The sequence below is a fragment of the Neophocaena asiaeorientalis genome, unplaced genomic scaffold, assembly GCF_003031525.2.
Source record: "Neophocaena asiaeorientalis asiaeorientalis breed wild unplaced genomic scaffold, Neophocaena_asiaeorientalis_V1.1 scaffold221, whole genome shotgun sequence".
Lineage (NCBI taxonomy): Eukaryota > Metazoa > Chordata > Mammalia > Artiodactyla > Phocoenidae > Neophocaena > Neophocaena asiaeorientalis.
The window spans coordinates 984,392-997,515 of record NW_020173766.1 but is presented as its reverse complement, the minus strand read 5'-3'; the positions used below and the strand labels follow the sequence as shown (position 1 = coordinate 997,515).

The window sequence follows — 13,124 nt, the reverse complement described above, 5'->3', positions numbered from 1 at the left end:
ATATTTCTATCCTTGTATTTACTCCATTATGTTGGAATTAGTTTTATAACAAAATCATATTTTGTATTTACAGGAAACTGTAAGAGCTTCTTGAGGGTAGGGACTCTGCTTTATTCACCTTTTCTCTCCATCATCTAGCACAGTGCATGACACTATCTTCATTAAACATTTGCTATGCTAAATGTAACTAAGGCTATGAAGGAACGGACAGCCTATATAGAATATACCTGGAGGTTGTAGGTATCCTAAGTTTTAATAAAAAACAACTTACATTTCAATCGGTTTTAAGTATTTATGATTTCTTTTTATTCTTTTGCATGCTTTCTTGGCTGGATGACAATAGAGAAGAAGAAAATGAGGTATGTATAATTTAATTAGGTATTCAGCGATTATGAGCTTGAAAACATTCAAAATTTAGCTATCATTTTGAATGTGAAATGAAGTAATAGTTTTTGCTTAGTTTTGTTTTTGGATCTATAGTAATTCATTCCAGTGAGGGATGTTGTATATCTCAAGAAAATGGTTTTTAGACTTCGGAGTTTCAAGAGCTTTAGTCAAGGTAAAGGAAGCTGGCAACTTCGGAGACAAGCTTTTTACCTGTTTTTACGCATTGAGCTTCCATGTAAAATTCAATTTGAAAAGTGAATTTTCTTTCTTAAAAAGTATTTGAAGACCACTGCTCTGTGATAATGCATGTGAAAACATTTGCTTTCCCACTTGAATGGTAACTGTATAATTTTGAAAACTGATCTCAGATTTTACCATGTTGAAGTGGAAAACTGTTCTCTTAAATAGCCAGACTTGATTAAAGAATGTCAGTTAGAAAAATGTTGTAGATGGCAAGTGTACTATCTTTAATTTAGGCTTGAGTTTGTTGCTATAGACTTTTCTGCTGTTCTATCTACAACCAAGGTTATGCCTTTAACTTCTAACGCCCATCAGTTCCTTTGGTGGTTTGGCAAATAAAGAAGGGTGAAGTCTTCTTAGATGTATACTTTGTAGTTGTCGTTCACGGTAGGATCAGACTATAAATCAGCATGGCCTGTGTGTGTGGGGCCCAGGCAGATGCAGTAGTAGTGTGCCAGGACAGAGTAATTTCCGGGAAGGCAGAAAGGCCTGGTCCCCATTTGGTTACCTCATCTGTGAAATGAGTGAGATGGGAGACTGCTCTATACCAGTGATTTCCCAAATCTAGGAGGTCCCTCAGAATTGCCTGAGATGCTTGTTCTCAAAAAACAAAACAAACTAAACTTTCTTATTCACCTTAGAGCTATTGAATTGTTATTTCCTGGAGTTTTGTCACAGATCTATATGTCTACCAAGTACCCAAGTGATTCTATGTGATACCAGAAGACCACTGGTTATAATGACTTCTGATGTTTCTCTCAGATAGGACACAAGAACAAAGTATTTTCATTACTGAGATGTTAGCTGTTGCTCTCTATCCACATGTCCTCTTGTAGTGTATCTTGAAATACACATCAGATTATTTTTTAAATTCTCATTAAAAATTCTGCCTGGAAAATAGTTATAAAACTGGATAAAATTCTTTAAGATAAGAATGGAAAAATATAGATAATTGTTGAAACTGAGGATGTTTACTTAGAGGTTTATTAAACTATTCTCTGTACTTTTGGGTATGTTTGAAAATTTCCATAATAAAGAGTTTTTAAAAATGCATATATAGCTTAATGAAATTCATGCTGTTTGTCATTAAAAAGGACTTTTCATTTCCCTTACATTTTAAACTGTGATGCTAGCCATTTGAAAGTAACTTTATTGTAGTAGTAACTGCTTTTTTTGTTCATTTATAGGCAAAGATTGAAAATGTGCAGAAAACAGGTTTCATCAAAGGACCAATGTTCAAAGGTGTTGCTTCTAGTCGGTTTTTGCCCAAAGGCACCAAGACAAAAGTTAATTTGGAGGAACAGGGACGACAGAAGGTGTCATTCAGCTTCAGCCTTACAAAGAAAACTTTGCAGAACAGGTTTCTGACGGCACTTGGCAGTGAAAAGCAAAATGATACTCCAAATTCCCCAGTTGTACCTCTTCAAGTAGACTCGACCCCTAAAATTAAAATGGACATTGGAGATACATTATCTACTACAGAAGAATCTTCCCCACCGAAATCAAGGGTAGAATTGGGCAAAATCCATTTTAAGAAACATCTGCTTCATGTAACATCCAGGCCACTGCTGACTTCTACCACAGCAGTGGCATCTCCATCTCCTCCCATAGTACCATTACCAGCAGTCATAGCAGAATCAACAACTGTAGACTCGCCACCCTCATCTCCACCTCCACCACCTCCACCTCCCCAAGCCACAACACCCTCATTACCAGCACCAGTAACAGAGCCAGTGGCCTTGCCACACACACCAGTGACAGTTCTGATGACAGCACCAGTAGATGTAGCTGCTAGAGCGTTGAAGGAACCACCAGTTACAATTGTACCAGAATCATCAGAAGTGGACACTAAGCAGGACCCTGTATCTAATAGTTCAGAAGAACACATAACTCACAGTTTGAATGAGCAAGCAGATATTCCTTCACAAAAAGAAGATTCCCATATTGGGAAGGAAGAAGAAATTCCAGATAGTTCTAAGAGTAGTCTGGGGTCTAAAAAAGCAGGTTCTAAGAAGAAATCCTCACAATCTGAAGGCACCTTTCTTGGTTCAGAATCTGATGAAGATTCTGTACGGACTTCCTCAAGTCAAAGATCACATGATTTAAAATTTTCAGCCAACATTGAAAAAGAAAGAGATTCAAAAAAGAGCTTAGCAACTTTAAAAAGTGAGGATTTAGGGAAATCTTCACGATCTAAAACAGAGAGAGATGATAAATATTTTAGCTACTCAAAACTTGAAAGAGATACTCGTTATATATCTTCTCGCTGTAGATCAGAGAGAGAGCGAAGGCGGAGCAGGTCTCGTTCTAGATCTGACAGAGGTTCTAGAACTAGTTCATCCTATTCTCGGTCAGAACGATCCCATTATTATGACTCTGATCGTCGCTACCATAGGAGTTCCCCTTATCGAGAGAGGGCACGCTATTCTCGGCCATATACAGATAACAGGGCAAGAGAAAGTTCTGACTCAGAAGATGAGTATAAGAAGACATACTCAAGGCGCACCTCATCTCATTCTTCCTCTTACAGAGACCTAAGGACACCATCCTCCTATTCTAAATCTGATCGAGACTGTAAAACTGAGTCCTCTTACTTAGAGATGGAGAAAAGAGGAAAGTATTCCTCAAAATTAGAAAGAGAATCCAAAAGGACTTCAGAAAATGAAGCAATGAAAAGATGTTGTTCTCCCACTAATGAACTGGGATTCCGACGGGGGTCATCATATTCCAAGCACGGTAACAGTGCTTCCCGTTATAAATCTGCCCCTTCAAAACCTGCACCCAAGTCTGATAAATTTAAAAATTCTTTCTGTTGTACAGAATTGAATGAGGAAATCAAACAGTCTCATTCTTTTAGTTTACAGACTCCTTGTTCAAAAGGTAGTGAATTAAGAATGATTAGTAAAGTTCCTGAAAGAGAGAAGATTGGGTCTCCATCTCCATCAAATCGATTAAATGATTCACCTACTTTTAAAAAGCTAGATGAGTTACCTGTTTTTAAGTCTGAATTTATAGGACATGATAGCCATGATAGTATTAAGGAATTAGACTCTCTATGTAAAGTGAAGAATGATCAATTAAGAAGTTATTGTCCCACAGAATTTAATATAAATGGATCTCCTGGGGCAGAATCTGATTTGGCAACATTTTGCACTTCTAAACGTGACACTGTTTTGATGTCTTCTGATGATAGTGTGACTGGATCAGAGGTATCCCCTTTGGTCAAAACGTGCATGCTTTCATCAAATGGATTTCAAAATATTAATAGATGTAAAGAAAAAGACTTGGATGATACTCGCATGCAGCATAGTAAGTCAGAAAGCCCATTTAGAGAAACAGAACCTCCAGTGTCGCCACACCAGGATCAACTCGTATCTTTGCCAGTTATGACTATAGATTACTCCAAAACAGTAGTTAAAGAACCAGTTGATGTGAGAGTTTCTTGCTGTAAAACCAAAGATTCAGATATATACTGTACTTCAAACGACAGCCGCCCTTCTTTGTGTCATTCCGGAGCTGAAAATACTGAGCCTTTAGTAACGAAGATTTCTTCAAATAGCTTTATGAACATGCATTTGAAATCAAAAACAGTTATATGTGATAATGGAAGTCTGACAGATCAGCACTCAAAATTTGCATGTGGAGAATATAAGCAGAGTGTTGGTAGTACTAGTTCAGCTTCTATTAATCATTTTGATGATTTATACCAACCTACAGGGAGCTCATGTATTGCTTCATCTCTTCAGAGTCTTCCACCAGGAATAAAAGTAGACAGTTTAACTCTCTTGCAATGTGGAGATAATACATCTTCAGTTTTGGATGCTGTGCTGAAGAGTAAAAGCTCAGAGTTTTTAAAGCATGCAGAGAAAGAAATAATAGAAGTAGGTAGTGGCCTTCCTGATTCAGGAAGAGGATTTGCTTCCTGGGAAAACAGGCATAATAATGGACTATCTGGGAAATGTGTGCAAGAGGCTCAAGAAGAAGGGAATTCCATACTGCCTGATAGAAGAGGAAGACCAGAAATCTCTTTAGATGAAGAAGGTGGAAGAGGACATGCACATACTTCTGATGACTCAGAAGTTGTATTTTCTTCTTGTGATTTGAATTTAATCATGGAGGACAGTGATGGTGTAACATATACCTTAAAATGTGACAGTAGTGGTCATGCCTCAGAGATTGTATCTACTGTCCATGAAGATTATTCTGGTTCTTCCGAAAGTTCAAGTGATGAAAGTGATTCAGAAGATACAGATTCTGATGATAGCAGTATTCCAAGAAACCGTCTTCAGTCTGTTGTGGTTGTGCCAAAGAATTCTACTTTGCCCATGGAAGAAACAAGTCCTTGTTCTTCTCGGAGCAGTCAAAGTTATAGACACTATTCTGACCACTGGGAAGATGAGCGACTGGAGCCAAGGAGGCATTCATATGAGGAAAAATTTGAGAGTATAGCAAGTAAAGCCTGTCCTCAAACTGAGAAGTTCTTCTTTCATAAAGCAACAGAGAAGAATTCAGAAATTTCTTTTATACAGCCCAGCCGAAAACAGATAGATAATCACATGTCTGAAATTGCTCATCCTCAGAGTGATGGGGTTGATAGTACAAGTCATACAGACATAAAATCTGACCCTCTAGGTCATCCAAATTCTGAGGAAGCAGTGAAAGCCAAAATAACTTCTAGGCAGCAAGAAGAGCTGCCAGTTTATTCTTCTGATGATTTTGAAGATGTCTCAAGTAAGTCTCGGCAACAGACCACTTTCCCTAACAGGCCAGATAGTAGACTGGGAAAAACAGAGTCAAATTTTTCTTCTTGTGAGATCTCCCGAGTGGATGGTTTCCGTTCATCAGAAGAGCTCAGAAATCTAGGGTGGGACTTCTCTCAACAAGAAAAGCCTACTACCACATATCGGCAACCTGACAGCAGCTATGGAGCCTGTGGTGGACACAAGTATCAGCAAAGTGCAGAACAGTATAGTGGGACACGTAATTACTGGCAAGGCAATGGCTACTGGGATCCAAGATCAGCAGGTAGACCGCCTGGAACTGGGGTTGTGTATGATCGAATTCAAGGGCAGGTACCAGATTCCTTAACAGATGACCGTGAAGAGGAGGAGAATTGGGATCAACGTGGAGGATCTCACTTTTCAAGCCAGTCCAGTAAATTTTTTCTGTCCCTTCAGAAGGACAAGGGGTCCGTGCAAGCACCTGAAATAAGTAGCAATTCCATTAAGGACTCTTTAGCTGTGAATGAGAAGAAAGATCTTTCGAAAAACTTAGAAAAAAATGATATGAAAGATAGAGGGCCTCTTAAAAAAAGGAGACAGGAATTGGAGAGTGATTCTGAAAGTGATGGTGAGCTTCAGGACAGAAAGAAAGTTAGAGTGGAGGTAGAGCAGGGAGAGACAGCAGTGCCTCTAGGCTCAGCATTGGTTGGGCCTTCGTGTGTCATGGAGGACTTCAGGGACCCACAGCGGTGGAAGGAATGTGCCAAACAAGGGAAGATGCCTTGTTACTTTGATCTGATTGAAGAAAATGTTTATTTAACAGAAAGGTAAGCCAAATTAGTACTTGTTGGACAAGTATTAACCTCGTTTTGTAGGAAAAAAATTAACTTTCTAAAGTTCAGAATATATGAGCTCAATTGTATGAAATATGGTTGTGTGATAAAATGTAACTTAAAAATACAGGAAGGAAATGTCTAAATTTTTTTTTTTTGGTCCCATTACCTCTTTGGTTCTAGAAGTACATTAAAAAAAGTATAGACCAGCCCAGTTTTTCTTAAATTTCTTTTACATGTGAAACTGTGGCAGAAAGTGAAACAAAACTCCAGCAAAATAGTCTGCTTTTAGAGAAGAAAAAAGTTACGTTGGATTTTTTTTGCTTACTTCATTCTGAACATTTTTTTTAACATCTTTATTGGAGTATAATTGCTTTACAATGGTTTGTTAGTTTCTGCTGTATAACAAAGTGAATCAGCTATATAGATACATATATCCCCATATCTCCTCCCTCTTGCGTCTCCCTCCCACTCTCCTGATACTATCCCACCCCTCTAGGTGGACACAAAGCACTGAGCTGACCTCCCTGTGCTATGCGGCTGCTTCCCACTAGATATCTGTTGTACATTTGGCAGTGTATATATGTCCATGCCACTCTCTCACTTTGTCCCAGTTTACCCTTCCCCCTCCCGGTGTCCTCAAGTCCAATCTCTGCGTCTGCGTTTTTATTCCTGTCCTGCCCATAGGTTCTTCAGAACCTTTTTTTTTTTTTTAGATTCCATATATATATGTGTTAGCATACGGTATTTGTTTTTCTCTTTCTGACTTCACTGTATGACAGTCTCTAGGTCCATCCACGTCACTAGAAATAACTCAACTTCGTTTCTTTTTAAAAATATGGAACCCTTCATGAATTTGCACGTCGTCCTTGTGCAGGGGCCGTGCTAATTTTCTCTGTATCGTTCCAATTTTAGTATATATGCTACAGAAGCAAGCACCATTCTGAACATTTTGAAAAATATCTTTAGGTACTTTACAAGCTGGAACTCGATTAGAATATAGTTTTCTTTTGTCGTGTTTCAAAATCTGTTGCTAGTAGATTAAACTTGGCAATAGCATAATAAGTCTTTAAGTTTTAAATGGTGAAATCCCTAACATGAAACAAGGTATAATGAGACTAGGATAATAAAAATAAATTCCTAGAGTACAGATTCTCAGTCGACTTTCTTTCACCTCTCTTTGATAATCTTGTTTTCCCAATGTAAATATATGTTGAATATGCCTTTAAAAAAATTTATAGTCTCCTAACCACCTACCTCCTTTTGGAAATTTCTCCTCTAGTTGAGAATCAACTTAGCCATCATCCCTTTAAGCATTCAGAATTTTTTAAAATGAAGACATTTTCCACTGTGGATAAGGTAAAAGACTTCATCTTAAAGTTAGACCCATCAGAAGTTTTTCCTATTTAAAAAGCAAAAAAAAAAAAACAACTTTTTTTTTTTAAGGATAAAGCGGGCCTCTTACAATTACGTTCATTTATAACTAGTTGTAAATTAGGTTTAACTTCAAAATATTGAATATTTTAAGTGGTACTCCTTAAGAATTTTGTGAGTAGACTGATACAACTTACATGATCTTTGTGAAAGAATAGAAATAAAATTAATCAACCCAACCCTCTGGATTTTATTCAGTGAGTTTCATATACATAACTGGTTGGTGAGAGGCATTTTAAAGTGCTTGATATAAGCTGGGCATTTATAGAAGCCACTAAGAAGACAAATTATTATAAAATAGTACGTGCATTCTTATGTCTAGTGAAAATAGGCTTACCTGAGCGAAATCTGTGCCCGTTAGTCCTCATCTGGCCTTTTGGAGCAATACAAAATAAAGCTACTGTTTTTATACATAGCTCTTAAGTACTTATAAAAAGATAATTTGTTTATCTTTAGTCATCTTTCTTCAGGCTAAGCATATTCTTATGCTCATTAATGAATTATATCTTTAATTGATCCAGATGAATCATTCTTGTTACTCAAACTTAGTGGAAACTATCATGACACACTAGGTACTTTATAAAACTGAGACTGTAGTAGAACATATGTTGGAGATGAAAGCAGATTAGTTAGATTAAGACAGTCACTTAGAGCAGCTGTGCTCTTCACTTGTCTAATAGCTGAAGAGTAAGTCATAGTTCCCTAATCTTAAGAAAGGGATCTTATTCGTCTGTCCTTGATTTTTTTTTTCCTTTTTGACAAAGATCAAAAAATAGAGTTCAACAAAAAGACCAGTAAATAATCACATTTTCACTTTTGCTTTGCGAACTCTGGCTTAGGTTTTTATGAACCCAGTCAATTTCGAACAGTTTATCTTGCCCCCGCCAAATCTACACTGAGAAAGTTTAGTCCTCTGTAGTAATGCTATTCTATAATAATATATACGTCATTCTTTTTTCTTTTTTAAATCATTCAGTCTTCTTTTAAACAGGATTTGTACAAAAGTGATGTTGCTAAAGGATTCTCTAAAGGATTTGATTAAGCTAAATTCTTAATTAAAAACTCCTTTTTCTTTCTAAAGCAACTCCTTTTCTTCCTTAGCCTTGTATGTCAACTATTATTTGTATATCCATGAGGCCTGATTCTTTTTTTTTTTTGGGCTGCTGCACTGCATGCGGGATCCTAGTTCCCCGACCAGGGATTGATCCCTTGCGCCCTGCAGTGGAATCGCGGAGTCTTAACCACTGGACTGCAGGGAAGTCCATGAGGACTGATTCTTAAACCTAACTTTAATTAATCAGCTATGTTATTATTTGATATTCATGAGTTTTCCTATTTCTCTGTGGAGCCAAATATGACTATTAACATTTGAAAGTGCTCAGAATTCAAGGTTTAGATGACAAGGACTAGGAAATAAGGACTGAGTCCAAAATGATAGACCTGAACTTACCCCAGCTTCCCATTTGCCAAGGCTGAGATTGTCTCTCTCACCTGTTTTGCAATACAATTCCTAGTGTTTTCAGTCTCATAAATGCTTAGTGGTTAGATGTTTTCTTCTTTTTGAATGATTGACTTAACCAGAATCATTAAATGGGAAACTAGTGAGATTTAGCACATTTTTGATTGTGTATGTTGTATCATTGCCAGGACATTTTTTTAACCAATTTTAATAAAATTTTACCCAATAGAAAGAAGAATAAATCCCATCGGGATATTAAGCGAATGCAGTGTGAGTGTACACCTCTTTCTAAAGATGAAAGAGCTCAAGGTGAAATAGCATGCGGGGAAGATTGTCTTAATCGTCTCCTCATGATTGAATGGTAAGTAAATTAGAATGCTCTGCTTTTGCTCAACTATTCTATTAAATGTCTCTAAATTTTAAGAATAATTATTAGGAGTAAAATTTAACTTTTCTCCTTCTACCTATTGTGGAGTATTTCTGAGCAATGAAATCTCCAATGTGTAATAGTGTTTATAAGGAGGCAAATTTCCCTTGCATTGTGCGTTAGATTATAGTACATATTGTAAGTGCTCTGTAAAGTAGCCCTATTGCTAACATAGTAATACTAATTTTTACCCAGTCTCCTTTTATCTTTTGTAAGGTTCACGTCCTGAGAGGTAAATGTTGGTATTTTTTAGCTTTTACTATAAAAATAAGCGAAAACCCTAACATTTCAAAAGTGCTTAAAGTAAAATGTCTTACTCCCCCAAGCCTCAATCCCTCTATTTGTAGTCTTTCCAGATAATTTTTATGCCTATACCAGCATGGGTAGACGTTTCCTCTTTTTATGTGTAGAAATGAAATCCTTACTATATGTACTTTTTGAAACTTTGTTCCCTCTCACCTGCCACACACACTTTTCTTTTTTTTAATAATTTTTTCTTTAATGTAACTTTGGCTGCAGTGGGACTTCATTGCTGTGCGCGGGCTTTCCCTAGTTGGGGCGAGTGGGGGCCACTACCTGCCACGGTGCACGGGCCCCTCATCGTGGTAGCTGCTCTTATTGCAGAGCATGGGCTCTAGGCACGCGGGCCTCAGTAGCTGTGGCTCGCGGGCTCTAGAGCACAGGCTCAGTAGTTGTGGCGCACGGACCAAGTTGCTCCGGGACATTTGGGATTCTCCCGGACCAGGGCTCGAACGCATGTCCCCTGCGTTGGCAGGCGGATTCTTTAACCACTGTGCCACCAGGGAAGTCCCCACACTTTTAATTAAATATGTTTTGGAGACCTATTCAGAGCTACCTATTTAGACCTATCTAAATCTTTCTCTTGACTACATTATGTATTCTATTCATAGTTAACCCATATTTATTAATCTTCTGTTGATAGACATTTGCTTCCATATTTTTCATATAAACAGTAAATATCTTTACATTTAAAAATGTGATTTTTAAAAAAAAACCAGTCGGATTGAAAATTGTATCATTTTTAACATGGAAAGAATATTAAGGTGATTTATAGTGTAGGTACCTTATTTTTAGTGTTAATGAAGTGTTTTTTTTCCAAAACTCAGTTTTTGGTTTTGCTTATGTAATAGTGTTACAAAAATAAAACATATACCTCAAAAAATAAAAAAGAGAAAGCATTTTTGGTATTTTTAAATGTAAACTAAAAGCAGAGATGACAGTAAACATATAAGAAGAGAAGAGGGATTTCCTTGGTGGCACAGTGGTTAAGAGTCCGCCTGCCAATGCAGGGGACACGGGTTTGAGCCCTGGTCTGGGAAGATCCCACATGCCGCGGAGCAACTAAGCCTGTGCGCCACAACTACTGAGCCTGCGCTCTAGAGCCCACAAGCCACAACTACTGAGCCCGCGTGCCACAACTACGGAAGCCTGTGAGCCTAGAGCCTGTGCTCCGCAACGAGAAGCCACCACAATGAGAAGCCTGCACACTGCAACTAAGAGTAGCCGCCACTCACCACAACCAGAGAAAGCCCACGCACAGCAACAAAGACCCAACGCAGCCAAGTTAATTAATTAATTAAAAAAGAAGAGAAGACATTAAGAACAGTATTCTCCTAATTTGACATTGTTGCCCTAGTCTCTGCATTTTTCTGGTTTTTCCTGTCAACCTTGTTGAACAGATATGAAGTACAGAAATTCTTTTTTCTTGTTATTCTCACACTCAAAACTTAGTGGTTCTCAAGATTAGGTTCAAATATAACCTTGGTATTGAGAGCCCTTCATAGTACATCAACAACCTGCCTTTTCATCTTCCAGCAACCCATCTTTCTTATCAGTTATCCTTAGCTATTTTATTCCCCTTTTCTCAAGTAGGCCTTGTTTCCTATTTCTGCACACAGGTGGGCACTGTCATTGTACCTCTTGTTTTCCTTATCTGTCCATATCCTCTGTGTCATTAGAAATTCTGCTTTAATCCTACTCCTTCCAGAAAGCTTTCCTTCACTGCTTCTCTCCAGAGTGAATCCTTTATCCGTTGGACATCTGTAAAAATGTTGCTTACTACTACTGGTTTGGCAATAAATAATAATATGTTGGAAATAGTTGGTAATTTTTATTGTAGCCTTACTCAGTATTAAAAACCTTTGTATCTGTAAGCTTTGGAATATTAAGAATTCAGTAAATTTTTGATTTTATTTTTATTCTAGGATCCATGAGGGAGGAGCCTTGCTAGTTTTTATTGTGCTTACTCTGAACAGAGATATGTTTAATGACGACTTTGGTTTCTCTTAAATGTAGCTCAAGTAGTTAGCTACATCCAGAAGATGAAATTAGTGATGATTGGAGTGGAATATAAGAGAAGGTGCACTGATTGAAAATAAGTTAGCTCTGCATAGTTGTCAGAGTACTGCAAACTTACATGCAGCCTGGAAATGTATCTTAGACACTCAGGGAGGGGTAATGACCAGTTGACAAGACTGTATTTTGGGCATCATCTGTTTAACAATGTAGACACTCAATTTTAAGGAATCCCTTCTTGATGGAAAGAATTATTGAGGAAGGCTCACTTGGAGGTTTACCACACATATGCTGATTATGCCATAAAGATATGGATATATTTACATAACATTCTAGTGAACATGTTTTTGGTTCTTTTGCTGCTTTGAAGAATTAATTTTCTCCTTTTCTCATTTCAGTTCTTCTCGTTGTCCAAATGGGGATTATTGTTCCAATAGACGGTTTCAAAGAAAACAGCATGCAGATGTGGAAGTCATACTCACAGAAAAGAAAGGCTGGGGCTTGAGAGCTGCTAAAGACCTTCCTTCGTAAGTTGTTTTAATCATCTTTCACTTCATTTGTGTTGTTGAAGTTGGTTAGATACTTTTTAGGAAAATAATTTGCCTATTACACTGAAGTTTAATAATGATTATTGTGCAGAATGACCACTTGGTAGCTAGCTTGTTCATTTTAAATTCACTTCTTTTACGAAATTAAATAGAAATCTCTTCTGTCTGTATATGAGAGAGCAGTTTGTCCCTTGTGATATTTGGACTAGGCCGGTCCTTCTTTGTCTGATAGTTATGTTACCTTAATTCCAAGTAATTACCAAGTGTTTGCTGTAGATCCCCACAATCCCTATGAAACTATAAAAAGGAGTTAGGACAGAATCTATAAAGTTGAATCTATATAAAGTTTAGTTGGGATAAGAGTAGTGGAGAGTGTCTGAGGATATTGAGATAGGGAATTAAAGCATACTTGATAGGCACTCATTAAACATTTTTGAATGAATAAATGTTGCCTTCTAAAGTCATGTAACTTTTATATGTAATGCAATAAAAGGTTCAGTTTTATTTTCTACCATATTCGGTATTTCCTTTAACCACCAATTTTCTTACATATAGCATATTTAAGTATTCTTATGAAAGTTGAGTACCTTTTTCTTTAAAGTTAAGTATATACAGATTACATGTGTTTATGATTGAAGAATTTTTAAAAATACATCAAAGGAATAAAGGAAGAAAATAAAACAGTTGCTGATTCTAGTGATTCAGGCACAACTATTCTTTCAGAATCCTAAGCATATGGCCACACTTGAATGGGAATTG

At 37.2% G+C, this 13,124-nt stretch overlaps 1 protein-coding gene and 1 non-coding gene across 6 annotated transcripts in view; one reads left to right on the top strand and one right to left on the bottom strand.

Annotated features, from left to right (window-relative positions):
- The first annotated feature begins 315 nt into the window (after positions 1-315).
- SETD2 (SET domain containing 2, histone lysine methyltransferase) overlaps positions 316-13,124 on the top strand; it is an 84,266-nt gene continuing 71,457 nt past the window's right edge. For all 5 annotated transcript variants that reach the window (XR_003003969.1, XR_003003970.1, XR_003003971.1 and 2 more), the window contains exons 1-4: positions 316-359; positions 1,815-6,175; positions 9,304-9,435; positions 12,216-12,344. Coding sequence is in view for 2 of the 5 variants with exons in the window: in XM_024751375.1 (XP_024607143.1) it covers positions 318-359; positions 1,815-6,175; positions 9,304-9,435; positions 12,216-12,344 (4,664 nt within the window). In the remaining 3 variants the exon portion in view is untranslated. The remainder of the gene's footprint in view (positions 360-1,814; positions 6,176-9,303; positions 9,436-12,215; positions 12,345-13,124) is intronic.
- LOC112403818 (U6 spliceosomal RNA) lies at positions 7,014-7,120 on the bottom strand. The gene has a single exon (XR_003003983.1). It is a non-coding gene; the product is annotated as a U6 spliceosomal RNA (small nuclear RNA).